Source organism: Hordeum vulgare, chromosome 6H (assembly GCF_904849725.1).
Source record: "Hordeum vulgare subsp. vulgare chromosome 6H, MorexV3_pseudomolecules_assembly, whole genome shotgun sequence".
Taxonomy (NCBI): domain Eukaryota; kingdom Viridiplantae; phylum Streptophyta; class Magnoliopsida; order Poales; family Poaceae; genus Hordeum; species Hordeum vulgare.
Window position 1 is genome coordinate 484,445,009 of NC_058523.1, and position 15,621 is coordinate 484,460,629.

General features: G+C 42.1%; 1 protein-coding gene across 1 annotated transcript; it reads right to left on the reverse strand.

The window, feature by feature from the left end:
* Window positions 1-1,092: 1,092 nt before the first annotated feature.
* On the reverse strand, window positions 1,093-6,450 carry LOC123403270. The gene is made up of 4 exons (XM_045097218.1): window positions 5,166-6,450; window positions 4,886-5,089; window positions 4,625-4,797; window positions 1,093-2,407 (listed from the first exon to the last, which is right to left on the reverse strand). Exons 1-4 carry the CDS (start codon window positions 5,943-5,945, stop codon window positions 2,392-2,394), a joined length of 1,173 nt encoding a protein of 390 aa, XP_044953153.1. The 5' UTR covers window positions 5,946-6,450; the 3' UTR covers window positions 1,093-2,391.
* Between the last annotated feature and the right edge of the window lie 9,171 nt (window positions 6,451-15,621).

Genomic DNA, 15,621 nt, shown 5'->3' on the forward strand with positions numbered 1-15,621 from the left:
TTCTTCCTCCTCTTCAGCAATCAAATTCAAATCAATAGCATGACCCTCTCGAGCTCCTTCCTCCTCTTCAGCAATCAAGTTCAAATCAATAACATGACCCTCTCGAGCTTCTTCCTCCTCTTGAGCAATCAAGTTCAAATACATAGTCGTTCCTCTGCTTCTATCTATAATCAATGATAAATGGAAATTCTAAACATTTTTTGTAATTCATAACAGTATAAAATCTCATGTACTGCTAATGCAAACAATGGCTGGAAGAAACCCGAATTAAGTTAATCTTGACCCCACAGGAACAAGGAGTATGTTAATTTGTCGGCATGGAGTTCTTGTCATGGCTTTTTAGTAGCTTTTGGGAAAGGGGGAATGGTTGGTGGACAAATTTCAGGGCATGTTCAGAATATCTTCAGGAAAAGGAAAAGTTGCTACATGGCTAAAACTTCACATTCATTTGAGATCAGATCAGCCATTGTTTTACCTCAGTTAAATGCTTAAGGCCTTGTTTGGTACTAGTGTTTTTAAGGAGATTGGTGGGGATAATCCTCCAAGGGATTGGGTGAAACCCCAACATTCACCCAATCCCTTCAAATCTCCATTTATCCCCAATACACTAGGTAGGGGTAGTGTATTAGGTATTGAGAAAAATGCACTATAATTTGGGGATTTGAGGAGAAATGTGGGGATGAAACATGTCAAATACACTAGAACCAAATGGTGTTATGGGATGTGTGGGGATTGAGCAATTTGACCGGGATAATCCTCACAAATTTCCTAAAATACACTAGTACCAAACAAGGCCTAACTGTTGATTTTTTTGAGAAATTTATGAATCTTCGTATTTATATGTGTAAGCAGATTACCTAGAACAGTCACCCTACAGCTTAGCAGCATCGCCTTGATGCCCAGCTTGCTGTAGGCCTTTGTGGCCGTCCATTCTTCTGAGTTTTGGTTGAGCATTCAGGTTTTTTGTTGATTATACAGGGAGCAAGTGACATGGAACATTTATTATAATAACCAAAGCAAGAAAAATCAACCCCATACACAAACTAAGCCATACTCCAACTTCATTGGGGAGAACCCAATATATCAGAAACATTAGTTCAAAATCTCAAATTTCATTAAAAACTTTTGCAGGGGAAGAATTACATGCCCATAATCATATCAGTTACAAAGTTTGTGCTAGCTAACTCAGCACGGTTAGTTAATTAACTTCTATCCATGTTCAGTAGCAACAACATCAACAGGAGGACATCAACAGCAAGAATTAATGATCATCACAAGGCATCACAAGCAGCAATTCAATTTTCTTCAGTAATTTGCACATGTTCAGAGTACTGTACCTACAGCCAACAGTGGCAACAGAGGAATAAGCAGCAGCTGGGTGTGGACTCGATCCACAGCTGCAGCATCAGGTGGCGGTCGGGCGGCAGAAGCAGGTCCGTGTGGTCGTCTCACCGCCTGGGAAGATCAGACGAAGTGGGGAGCGGCGTCTAGGAGGGGAGCGACGACCGGGGTTGGCAGCTGGGGCTGGGGTTGCCGCAAGCGTGAGGAACTGGCCAAGGCGACGAGGAGGAGGAACCGGCCAGGGAGACGAGGAGGAGGAACCTGCCAGCCCGACGAGGAGGAACAGCGACTGAGGTTGCCGCAGGAGCGAGGAACCGGCCGCAGCTCGCCTCCGTGCGGCGGGGCAGATTCGCTGCAGCAGAGCAACCGTAGGTGGGAGGACAGCTTGAGGGTGGCGCAGGTGGGCAGCAATGCAGGTGGGGGCGGTCGCCCGCTGCATCTACGACGGCAGCCGACGGCGGCGAAGACGGCCGCTTGGTCCAGCCATGAGCGAAGGAAGAAGAAGCAGAGGAGGGGGATTAGCACGAGATTAAAAACCAGAAGGGTGTTTTTGCAAAATTAAAAGTGAACTAAGCGTGGACAGCTTTTTCCGGACGGAGGGAGTATAATTTTTGACCAAAGAGAAGAACACAACATATGCATACTCAATTGACCAGAGAAGAACACAACAAATGCATAACACGCCTTGCAACAACAATGACCAGCCCAAATCTTAAGATTGAATGTGTATCCGTGTTTTGATTTTCAGAAAGAAATCATGCAAAACTTTACTCAAATGACCATAGAGAAGAATACAGCATATGCATAACTGTGTACTGAGAATCTTTACTCCAGATCTATTGAACTCAGTCATCAGACAATGCCAAGCGGATTATTGCCAGGTTCTGGCTTGCAGGTCCATTGCAAAATATAAGTGCCCAACATCCTTACCAAAACTAATGGCTGTCAAATAAAGGAAGAAACTGAAAACAGTTTCTCAAGCTCCGTAACAGAGTTTAAGTAGTACAGCAGAATTTTGAGTATTTAATCCTTCTGTCCAAGATGCATCATCTAGTTCCCTGCAGACCTACACCAGCGAAAACAATTGATACCCATCAATATCTGAAAGAACATGCCATACAGCAGCAATAGACCACGAAAGAAAAAAAAAACGATGACCATGCAGGACCCATTCCTGGACCGATTGACTACAAAAGACTTGGAATTGCTTTCAGACACTCATGTAACCACATTTTCAACTGAACTCAGTAGTTACAAGAAGCTCAACATGATGTTGAGTTCGGATAGCTTGATGGTCATGGAAGTATGAAAATGATCAATAAGGTGGAAACCACAAAAATAATGGAACAGACACATACAACCATGTCATGAAAACCAAAAAAAAAAAACATGTTAAATATATTCCGTAGTGTAGCCATGCAGCTGTCAGGAGCTGCACAAAAGTCTGCAAACATAAGGGCTGTCTAAGTACGAAGGGCCTGATGCCTTAATAGGAAACCAGATGTGCACTGAAAAAAACATCTATGGGGAGCTAAGTTATTGCTCAACTCTGCTATCAAGTCTCGAGATAGTTGATATACATGATTCATGGTAGTTTAATTCATTTCAGTTAAGGGTAAAATGCCCGAGCTAATGGCTGAGTAATACTCTACATGCCACAGGTCACGGCATGTGGAGGAAATTAACGATAAGATATCACCTGTAAATGTGGCACGTCTCGTGTTGTACACAGTGAGGTATGGCGTCAGTAGCTGAGCCATTTATGTTCAAGATTTGGTGGTCAAGTTCAAAAGAAAATTGTCATTTTACAGTGATATGTATGCTACATAGGTAGTGTTATCTAAAAGTATATAAGCCCTACAGTTTGAATGTAATGAACTCCATGAGTTAATTCTGTAATCTAGCCTTCCATTTGTCAGTTTTGGTTCTTAAGTAAGCTCTGTGCCATTGTCAAAAAACAAAGAAGTAAGCTCAGTGCCCATAAGAAATACATCTTGTACACAAAAATTGGTTAGCTTCTATATGTCCAAAAAAAACTTCTATTCCACAACTTTAATGATGAGCAACTTCTTAAACCATTGCATCTGCATGAACAAACATAAATATAATAATAAAGCAAAACTGTCTAACAGGCACAACTAAATAGAGATCAAATCAAAACCAGACCAAAGATTTAGTTTCAGTTCAAACTATTCCTAGTGCGCCGATATTTAACTTTAAACACTACAGCACCGACCTTGGCAGAGCTCGACAGACCAAACGAAATGCGAGTGAGGCCACATACATTTCGGAGGTTCCAAGGTGATTGTAAGCAGGCCATAGAAGAAATAAGCAGCAAGATAACTAACTTAACCCACGGCCGATGCATGGAATTGGCATTTCTTCTTAGGCAGTAGAAATGGCTTCAGTTCAGTCGCCAATAATGGGTAGTAAAACTGAGATGCAACTGAGCAACAGCACAGAACGGACGCAAAAAAAGGTGAATAGCACGGAGACAATGCCAGAAACGATATAGGCAGCGCTGCCAGCAAGAATATAGTGGCAGACTGCACCAAATGGCTGACAATTGCTGCAAAAGTTTTCCAAGTTCTACCAAGGAAGCAAGCCAGCTATAGAGAAATAGGTTCACACTATAGTATAGATTCAAGATTCAAGATGCAGACCATACATTGCATTTCTTTGTGGCCCTGATTGTTGGACATGTTTTTCTGAACTTTTAGTTATGATCAACTAAATCTATCAGGTGCATTTTTGCATACGAAGAGTTCTACATGTCTCTGTAGGTACAAAGGTAAAACAGACGACTATCGGAATCCCATCAAAAGATCCGGCTGGCAATTACAGTGTCGAATTTAGATATCATAGGACCTAAGTTTTAGGAAAACATTGATACATTCTATGAGAAGGTTAGTTGAGTCATTCACTGATCCATCCATTTGAGAAGCCAAATAATGAGACTGATTTCACATTGATGAACGATTCTGCTTCTTTGATGATGGTGCAATTCCATGATATAATCTTTGTCTACAGTTTTAGCTATGAGTACAGGCATGATATGCCACTGCAGGTTGCTGTTTTTGCATCAAGAGAACTACGGAAAAGACATGAAAAACAAAAAAAAATGTGTTTCTGCATAGCACAATTTGCCCTCATCTTATGCAAACTAAATATAATTTCAGTGGGCCATCTAATCCAAAGATTAGGCAAACTAAATTACTGATGCCTAAGTGCTTGCTAATTAAAGTATATAGCAAAATATAACTTCGGTGGACCAGCTACATACCTGATGGCCGTTGTTTTTTCAAGTAATGGTGCAGCCCAGGATACGGATTGCAAGAACTCGAACTCGTAGCCCTCTCCTCTGAAGCCTTTGATTTCCACTTCTTGAAGATTGACTAAGGAGGGAATTTGCATAGGCTCATGGCATGGACAATCTGCTGCGCAAGCTGCTTCAACCTAAAACAAGTGTGGATTACTGCAAGGTACAGCTGAGGCAAGTAATATACACTTCAGGAATAAAGTTATCAAGAGTCTACACAATTACCTCAGATCTCCTTAGAACAAGCTTAAGCCTTTGGGTAGCAATACGAATAGACTGTATTCCAAGTATACACAGCACAATGGATGTCCAAGCATGCCCTGTCTGCCCAAGGGAAAGATGTAGCTCCAAAGTATATAGGTCACCAACTGGTAGGTTTTGTATCTCCTCCTCAAAGGCGTGTTCTGCTTCATTTGCACGTGAAGTATTCTGCAAAACAGGTTGGCATGCATAAGTACAATTTTGTTCCCAATTTGGATAAACTTGAGCAGGACAGGCAACATACATAGGCGGATATATGCAGCGACAGACAAGTGCCATCCACATCATTGGTGGCAGCACCCTCCCCTGTCTTTAAGCTCAGGCACTTGAGTTCCCACAGTTCGCCAATCCCAATTGTCATGATGTTGTACTTGCACTCCCACGAGATCTGCTCCACCATTGGAGCCAAGATGGACAAGCTGCAGCTGCGGTCGGTGTAGACGGAAAGGTTTAAATGCTTCAGTGCGGGGGCTGCGATATCAATACTGTATATCTCATATGCGCAGGCCCAGGGTTCCACTTCATTCAGAATATGGAGTTCCTGCAGGGACGCCGAGTGAATGACGATGTTGCTGAATTCAAGAGAGATGATCTTGAGCACGCGCAGACAAGGGCAGCGGCTGACCAAGTCCTCAATATCAACCGAGAAGCCCTTGAGCATCAATCGCTCGAGCACGGGGAAGCTCCCAGCCAGCTGCTCAACAACAAGGTAAGACACATCGAGCTCGATTGAGATGGTCCGATCGAAGCCAGGTAGAACCACGGGACTATCTGATTTCGGATCTACGTTCCACGGGAGGATGAAGCGGAACTTCTCCACGGGCGAGACCTCAGAAGCGGCATAGAGGACCTCCGACACGTCGTCTGCGTACATATCCTCTCCATCAGGGACACAGACCTCCAGTACTCGCAATCCGCCGAACGCGGGGCGCTGCGCTACAAGGACGCGGAGTACCAACCCAAGCGCACAGATCGCCGTTGGAACAGACTCGATCTCTATCTGCTGTATACTGAACCTAGCCATACTGAGGCCGCTCGTGAGCTCACGCCCCGGCGGGAGAGGATGCAGGTGCGGACGGCATCACGGTGGTGATCGAGGCGGCTGAGGATGAGGTGGAGTAGGTCGTCCGGAAGAGCACTGAGGTGGTAGATTCCGTCTCCGGTATGGGTGCCTCCATGCGGCGGCGGAGGCGGGCCGCGGTGACGAACCGGTCGGGGCTCCTCCTCCATCGAAGTGCAGACGCGGATCGCAGAGGGAGGTGCCTGGGAGCCCGGAGACCACGGGCTAGGTCACCGGCAGCGGAGGGGAGGGAGGCGATGGGCGGCGGCGGTGAATCGCAAGAAATGGAGCACGGGTTAGGGCAAATCGGAAAGAAGAGGGGAGATTTTTTTTCATCTAGCGCTGACCTGCTGGCCCAGAGACAGGAAGCACCAACGGCACACCAATAGCCCATCCGACGACCCAGACAGCTCGCTGTGATGGTCCAATGGTCAGAAATGCACCTCGCTGAGAGGGCCCGGGAGGGCTTATCTCAAATTGTTTTAAGGATATTGTAAAACGTTTTTATAACATTTTTACGAAATGACGTATGTGTCGGCAGAATAGATCCCCTATAATTTGTTTCAGGTCAATTATGAAGCACACTAGTCAGTACTAGTATTAAGAGCATTTCTAGTAGAACCCTCAAACCCTCAAGGTCTTCTTCGGTTCCATAGATTTTCAAGGGGTTTGAAGGGGATTGAAGGGGATTAGAAGGGATTAAATCCCCAGCAAGTTAAAATCCACCTCAAACCCCTCCAACCCCCTTCAATCCTCTTGTGGTGGGGATTAACTGAACAAGCCCCAAAGCAGTTTTAAGGGTTGAGAAGTGTCAGTTTTTGACACTTTTAAGGTTTGAAAAACAAGGGCAAAGACTAAACCCTTAAACCCAACCCTTAAACTGTTTTAAGGGTTGGATTTAAGGGTTCTAGTCTTTGCCTCAACCCCAACCTTTAAAACTATCATTTCATATATCACACATTTCATCATATGCCATATCACAAATTCCATCACATTTGACATAAAACAATAATCATTCTAGTTATTATTACACCACCGAACAAAACAATAATCATTCAAATTATTACAACAATGTTTGAGCAAATTACAATAACTGTTCGAATCAAATAGGACATAGAAAAGTAAAACAAAGATAAATCATGCTTTGTAGTACCATGTTAATTCTTGTAGCATCAAAAATAAGTACTGAAAGGCAAGAAATAACTATTCCTTTATCAGCAAAACATACATGTTTTTATCAACAAATAGGTTCCCTGCTATAAAACTACCTGTTAATCTCAATTCCTGAGTTCTCAGCCAACATAAGCATCGACAAGATCAGGAGCACCGACTAAAATACACTATCGGCAAAAACAAATGGAAGGCAAGATGCCAATCAATCATCCATTGCTAGTAAGTGAGAATGCAAGGAGAACAAACAGGAGGGTGAATGTTGCCAAGGACCAAGGAGGCATCCCTATATCTTATAGACAATGAAAGTAAAACCGCAGGAAATTCTTTACATGAAAGTAATAAACCACATATTCGCGCTATTGCGGATACTCTTAGCGACCAGGAGTAGAACAGAGACCTGTGCCACCGGAGGCCGAGCACGCTGGAGACGAACCGGACGGAGATGGCCTCACAGAGCAGAGCGGCGAACATGAGGAGCATGGCAGCGAGGAACCACGGGGCGGCGCGGATCTCGGCGTCCCAGCGGCGGTAGAAGAGCGCCCGCACGACCGTGGCGAGCGCCAGCGCCGCCCAGATCGCCGGCCGCAGCCGCCCGTGCAGAGACGGGGACGTGCGGCTGAAGAGGTAGTCGACGCCCACGTACGCCGTGGCCGCCAGGCCCAGCCCGCCCACCGCGAGGGGCCGGCGGCAGGCGGGCGGCGCCACGGGCCTCTCTGCCTAGGGTCTCGCCATGGCCGGGAGGCTTCGGGGGGCAGATCCTGGCCTGGCCATGCTGGCGGCGGGGCGGCGGCCGGGGCGCGGAGGGGCGGCAGACTGGCGGCGGCGGCGGATTCGGGGGAAGAGATGAGCGCGGGGAAGCAACTTCCTCCCGCGCGAAGGTGGAAATAGAGTGCGGGTTGGGGGGTTCCTCCCAACCCTCACTTCTACAGGCTGGGAAGGCGTTTGAGGGTTGGACCTCTAAATTTTTTTACGGGTTTAAGGGTTTAAGGGTTCTAGTCTACGCCATTTTTTCGATGAAAACTGTAAAAAAAAAGCGGTTATTTTTAAGGGTTTGAGGGTTTAAGGGCTCTACTAGACTTGCTCTAAGGACAGTAAAACTGCACCTAATCCCTGCTCTCTCACCGATTAGACGTTTTTGGCCATTGGATTTCGCTAATTAGGAGTTTCTCGCCGTTGGATTTGAAGCTGATATGCGCAGTCTTTTTATTTAACCCGTCTGTCATGTGGGTTGCTGCTCCAGGGGCCAAAACCAAGGCCTCTTGTGCATTGGCCTTACAGCAGCCCATTCGGAGGAGTCCCGCTGCTGGGCTTCGCAAACCCGATCGCTGGAGACCATCTGTTCGCTAATCCTCCTGACCCAATTCCTCTTGTCTTGCGTTGACTCCAAGCCGCAGAGAGGAAGGATAGCCGCAGGCGTCGGTGCGGCCGAGCCACAGAGAGGACTGCTGGTGCGGTCGGTTCCATCGAGGGATCGATCGTTTCGGCTCCCTCCGGTGGATCACAACAACGGAAGGAGCGCGATCCGTATACCTGAGTTGAGGATGTCCAGTCGATTTCAGCGACTGGAGGAGATGATTCGGGTCGTTCCGATCCAATCGAGGGCATGCCAGACTTTGGTAGGAATCCACAGAGGCGCAGGTAAGGGCGAGGTAATGGCAGCCGCCTTCGCTACTGGAAACTGTTGCGCCCTCCTTCAAGCTCGCAATCATGGCCCTCTTCCACTAGAAACTGCTCTACCCTCCTTCAAGCTCGCAATCATGGCCTATAAAGTCGCAAAACTTTCCTGTGCCCATTGATACTATATAATCCTTCCCTCCTTGCGTATCTATGCACACCCTACTCGAGCAGCAACATCTTCTTGAGCGACATGGTCAGGTATGTTACCTCTAAATTGCAATGTCCTCATATCATCCAACAAGAAAGATACTCACATCCTCTCCCAACAAAATATGTGCAGGTGATGTTGTTGCTGCGTGTGGACGATTGATTTGGGCAGATTATGCAGCTTTGTACTGTCAATTTTCATGCTCAGCCGTTCATCATCTCAGATGGCTTTTGGACAGGTAATTACTTTGTAGATTAACCTTTTGTCTTTTGCCATCAATTTTACTATGTCGCACAAGTGCTTAAGTAATAGTTCCTCTGGTATTCATATCATGGTGTTGTATGGAACAGGTGAATTAGAAAATTAGTATTACGATGCGCAAAAAATGAAATCATGTCGTCGTAGAGGGATCCGAAGCCTTGACTTCTTATGTCTGTGCTAATAAACGAACAAAGTCCAATTATGGGGATAATTTCTTCCCTAAGTACCCAACATGTCATGCCAATGAAAATCGTTTGGCACATATTAAACTCAGAAAACAGAAGAAATTAGCAGAATCAGGTCCATTACGAGATGCGACTGGCAACATAAAATTGCCACTTTCTGAGGAGTATGCAGAAGCCCTTGAAGGTAATACAGTTACAAGAAAAAAATCATTTCCTCTTCATGTACATAATAAGTAGACAATAAAGTGGATTCCTTATTGTTTCCTTTTGCCTAATCAGCTACATATCGTCGTCGGTCACGTCTAGGAGCACCTTGTTATACATGCCACCATTGTGGTGCATTCTTCTGGTGGGATGAACATGTAGATAAAGGGTCTGGTTGAAAGAAGAGGCACATCATCTATAGCCGTTGTTGTAGTGGTGGGCGTGTGAATTTACCACAATTTATAGCACCCCCTCCAGAACTTGCACACCCTATGCGCTTCAATGGCGGTCGTGAGAGTCGTGAATTTATGAACCATATTAGGCAATATAATTGCTTATTTAATTTTACTTCTTTGGGGGCAAACATAGACAAAAAGATCAACGACGGTAATGGTCCATACGTTTTTCGAATAAGCGGCCAGGTCTACCATAGAATTGGTACATTACTCCCTCCTGATGGTAACCCAAAATTTGGTCTATTTTACATATATGGAACAGAAAATGAAATCGAAAATAGAATAAAAGCATTGTGCAAAGAAGATGATTTAGATGGTGAGTTGCATCGAAAAATCGTTGCAACATTGATGCATATGTTAGATGACATAAACCCGCTTGTTAAAAAATTCAGGCAAGCTAGAGACAGAATTAAAGAATTTCCTGACGAACGTGTAGCAATAAGGATTTTGACTCCACAAAATAGTAGTGATGTTTAGTACAATTTACCCACACACGACGGCATTGCTTTGTTAATAGTTGGTGATTTTACAATTGACAGCTATAAATGTGATATTATTGTGCATGATAAAAACCAAGGACTGCAATATATTTCAAACTTGCACTATTAACTTATGTCCCTACAATACCCACTATTATTTCCACATGGTGATCCTGGATTCCATTTGGGTATTCAGTACACTGATGCTGGTAAATTACAAAAATATGAACGCAAAACACTCACAATGCTTGATTACTATGCATATTGTCTTCACTACAAGGCAGGTCTGTACAATCCATACACATGTTGTGACTGAGCTACCTTTCAGCTTCAGGTTGATAGTCATGCTTGCGTAGAAGAGAATTGTCTCTAGTTTATAAATCATAAACAAGATGAACTTAGGTCTGAAAATTTCCAAACAATAAGTGACGTTGTAGGAAAAGGTTGTATTGATGGCAAAAAAATAGGATGGAAGCCTGTTTCGCCAAGCAGTTTTACAGGTGGTCAACGATACTACGTTCAACATTACCAAGATGGAATGGCCATTTGCTGAGTCTATGGTGGGCCTGACATCTTCATTAACTTCACCTGCAATACAAAATGGATAGAAATTAGTGAAGACCTTCGTTATGAACCTGGACAGTACCCTTCTAACCGACCTGGTATTGTTCATATGGTGTATAAAATGAAACATGATAGGCTCATTAAGAAAATTAAAAAGGATAAAGTTTTTGGTCCAATATTAGCTCTACTACACAACAATTAATTCCAAAAACGGGGACTTCCACATGTGCACTGTCTTGCATGGATTAAGAACAAAAACAAGAAAGATACACTTGCCACTATAGACTCCCTCATTAGTGCCGAAATACCTGACGTCAATACATACCCTTTAGGATATGTGATTGTTTCTGAATTCATGATGCATGGCCCACGCGGTGATATGAATAAAAAATGCCCATGCATGAAGAATAATGCCTGTTCTAAGCACTACCCTAAATCTTTCCACAATGAAAGTTCATTTGACTCACAAGGTTTTGCGGTTCATAGGCAGCGTGACGGCGGTCGTTACGTTATAAAAAATGGACACCGTCTTGACAATCGATATGTGGTGCCCTATAATATGTCCCTTCTTAAAAAATACCAGGCACATATCAACGTAGAATGGTGTAACAAAACTAGAGTGGTTAAATACCTTTTCAAATATGTCACAAAGGACAAAGATCGATCACGTATTATTTCTGAAACTATTAAGGGGAGGAAACTCACATGTACTGGAGATAAAGGTAAAGAAAATGAACCTGGCAGTCAAAATATAAAAGAAATTGATGAGATAAAAGAATACTTAGATTGTAGGCATTTAGTTCCACATGAAACAAATTGGTGTTTATTTGAATTTCCTATGCAGTGTAAAATGACCTCTGTAGAACGCTTGGATATCCATTTACCTTGTATGAACAATGTCACTTATAAATCAGAAACAAATCTGAAGAGCATCACGTCAAATGAAGAAATGTTTACAAATACTTTGCTCACTGAATGGTTCGTTGCAAACGAGTAAGATATAGAAGCTCATGAACTTACTTATGTAGATTTCCCAAGTAGGTGGACATGGGATGTTAAAGATGCTATTTGGAAGAAAAAGAAAAATATTGATGATAAAATTGGTCGCATATACTATGTACATCCATTAAGTGGTGAGCATTTCTACCTTAGAATGCTACTCATGATTTTAAAAGGTGCATGTAGTTTTGAGGATTTACAAACATACAATGGTATCACATATGATACATTTAAAGAGGCATGTTCAGCCCGGGGATTGTTAGGTGATGATACGGAGAGGTATGCCACATTTGAGGAGGCTTTGATATGGGCAACGTCATCCGAGCTTAGGCATTTATTTGTTACCATGATTTTGTTTTGCAATATTAAAAATGAACGATTGTTTTACAACAATTTGCTGCCCACTTGTCTCATGATATACAACACAAATTCCGTCTTATGCAAAATAATCCATCTTTTGAATTGCCTCCTGACCAGCTGCAAGATATGCTAATAGATAAATTACATGAAGTGTTTTTTGCACAATGGATCATCAATTGCAAATTTCAACTTGCCACAACCCCGTGCAAATAATGATGGAAATTGAATAAACAGATTAATTCAGGACGAACGCTCATATGATTTAGCTCAACTTAAAGAAACATTTGCTGCATTATCATCAAAACTAAATATAGATCAAAGAAAATCATATGATGAAATTATCGGATGTGTGATGAGTGAAAGGCCAGGTTTTTTCTTCCTTTCTAGGCATGGTGGCACAGGAAAAACGTTTGTATGGAAGTCGATACTATCATACTTGCGCTCTATGGGGAAAATAGTTCTAGCAGTTGCATCCTCAGGTGTAGCTTCCCTTCTCTTACAAGGTGGAAGAACGACCCACTCACGATTCAAAATTCCAATAGATATTGATGAGACCACCTTATGTGACATAAAAAGGGGGACAAACCTTGATGACCTAATGAGAGAATGCTCTCTTATTATCTGGGATGAAGATCCTATGACACATAGGCATTGTTTTGAAACACTAGATAGAATGTTACGAGATATTCTAACACCAACAAGTGAAATAGCAGCAACAACTCCATTGGTGGTATTTCGGTTGTCCTAGGAGGTGATTTTAGACAAATATTACCTGTTATAGAGGGTGGAACATGTTCTGAAATTGTATCTGTAACAATAACAAACTCACCTTTGTGGAAATATATTCGCATCTTAAAGTTGCATGTTAAGATGAGGCTATCCAATCCTAATTTACTTCCTTCCCAGCAGAAAGAATTGAAAGAATTCAGTAAGTGGGTTTTAGCTGTTGGGGATGGTAAGGCTTGTGAGAAAATAAGTAATAGTAGTACAAGTGACGACAAAATTAAGATACCCCATGACTTACTTATCAAGGGTGGTGGTGAAAAAATGTCTGCCATTATAAATGTTGTGTATGGAGGTATACAAACAAATTTTTGTGATCAACAATATTTACAAAACCGCGCTATAGTTTGTCCAAACAATGAAACAATTGACGACTTAAATATGCTTTTACTAGAGATGGTACCAACTGAACCTTTTGAATTTTTAAGCTGTGATTCTATTTCAAAAGTAAATGACAAGCTAGGTGACTTTGATGAACTCTATAATATTGAATATCTGAATGCTATTAAAATAAGCAATTTCCCACACCATAGGTCAGTCCTTAAGGTTGGATGTCCTATCATGCTCCTTAGGAACATTGACCAGACCATTGGCCTATGTAACGGAACAAGTCTAATTATTACACGATTGACAACTCGAATAGTGGAAGCTACTATAATGACAGGATCTCATATTGGTCGAATAGTTTACATACCTGGGACTAATTTGATGTCTAAGAAATAAAAATATACATTCCTTCTTGAGAGGCGACAGTAACCTCTATGCCTCTGCTACGCAATGGAAATCAACAAAAGTCAAGGACAGACTCTTGATTGTGTTAGTATTTATTTGGAAAAACCAGTTTTCACCCATGGACAGCTGTATGTGGCAATTTCACGAGTTACATCAAGAAAAGGTCTAAAAATACTAACTAACAGCAATAATGATGAGTCAAATGATATTATATCAAACGTTGTATATCATGAAGTACTTTCTGCTACACAATAACAATATTGTAAAAATTAATGATGTACATTGTACATAAACTTGTTTACATCAATATAGCAAATAAAATGTTCTTTCTACAAATATTTCTTCCTACTCACTTATATTTATTACCAAATAAAGGTCATATTATATGTACATTACAAATAAATGTTAGCACCGCACTTTCTTCTGCTTAGGTTTGGTCTCTGCTTAAACTAAGTGTACATTTGCTCAAATTCCAGGCCCTCCTTCTCTCTGATTTGAACACATCACTGAGGCATGTGACCGTGCGTGCATGTGTAGTTCGTGTGTGGAATTTCACAAGGACAATGAATTAGCGCATGTTGATCTCGTCTTTATCGATGAACATGTATACAAAAAAATGGAGTCAATTATACTCTACATAATATAGTGTACATGTGATTTATACTGATGTATGGGGAAATACATGCCATGCATGCAGATATATTCAGAGAAAAACTAAAAGAGGGTAATGTTTGTCTCATCAAAGATTTATTTGTTAACACAACAAAGAACAAGTACAAGGTTGTGGAAGGAAGTTTCATGATGAAAATAACTCCATGGTCAAAAGTTGAAGTTCAACAAAATGTGTGTGGAGATTATCCTCGCTATGCTTATTCACTCACTGATTTTAAGCTTCTACCCTATATGGTTGGGAAAACAGACTCCTTTATAGGCAAGGACATTTTACTTTTGTAAATGCATAAATGTTCCTTTACCTCTTATGGTTTCCTGCGTTACTATCTTTTTACAAATTACAATTCTCTACTTTTTGATGTACAGTTGTAATTGGAATACTTTCAGCAATCTCAGATCTCTTAAAGGTTCGGCTTCCTGGTCGAGGCCAAGATTCTGATAAGAGAAACCTCTAGATAACAGATATTGAGTAGGCCTTCTCATGTAACAGAACATGTTATCTATTATTATGTAACTCTTCTACGTACTAATTAAAATATATATCATGCAGTGTCAATATTATGGATATTGCACTATGGGGGGACCATGCAACTGCCTTTCAGACCGACGATATGTATGACCGTGGCTAGAGGAGCCTATTATAATACTTCTTGTTGGTACTCTCATGAAAAGCTACCTAAGTATGCTTCCCCGAGTATATGCTTCCACGACTATATTTGCCTAAACAGCTCTGATTTACATTACAAAAAATTCTGACACCATTGAATTAATATAGGGCGTCAAACAATAAGTTGCAGCGATGCTGCAAAGATTTATATCGATCCTGAATCCCTGAAAAGATGGAATATTGTGATCGGTAAACTTGTTCCTAACAAAATAAAATGTACACAAAAGAAGAAATATACATGTATTTGTACTAATAAGGACTTTCTTCATGCCTTTATATGCAGTCTTGGTGAACAAATGCCAGCTCTTAGACTTATGTCAGGGAACGATGATCAATACAATGCAGTGTACAATAGGGATGATCATGAAAATGTAGATGCGGCATTCTTAAATTCCAGTGATCCTAACGAATTCCTGGTCAGTTAACTTCTTACTTACCTGACTTACTAAATTCATGACAACTATCACAGTATAAAAAACAAATGCTAATTCATTATGGTT

What these genes read in the sequence shown, in the direction of transcription:
- LOC123403270 (XM_045097218.1), bottom strand. Translation starts at nt 5,945, where the DNA reads ATGGCTAGGTTCAGTATACAGCAGATAGAGATCGAGTCTGTTCCAACG. An exon ending in CGCTGCATATATCCGCCTAT is followed by an intron (nt 5,090 to 5,165) that starts GTATGTTGCCTG and finishes CCTGTTTTGCAG; the next exon opens with AATACTTCACGTGCAAATGA. An exon ending in TTGTTCTAAGGAGATCTGAG is followed by an intron (nt 4,798 to 4,885) that starts GTAATTGTGTAG and finishes CACTTGTTTTAG; the next exon opens with GTTGAAGCAGCTTGCGCAGC.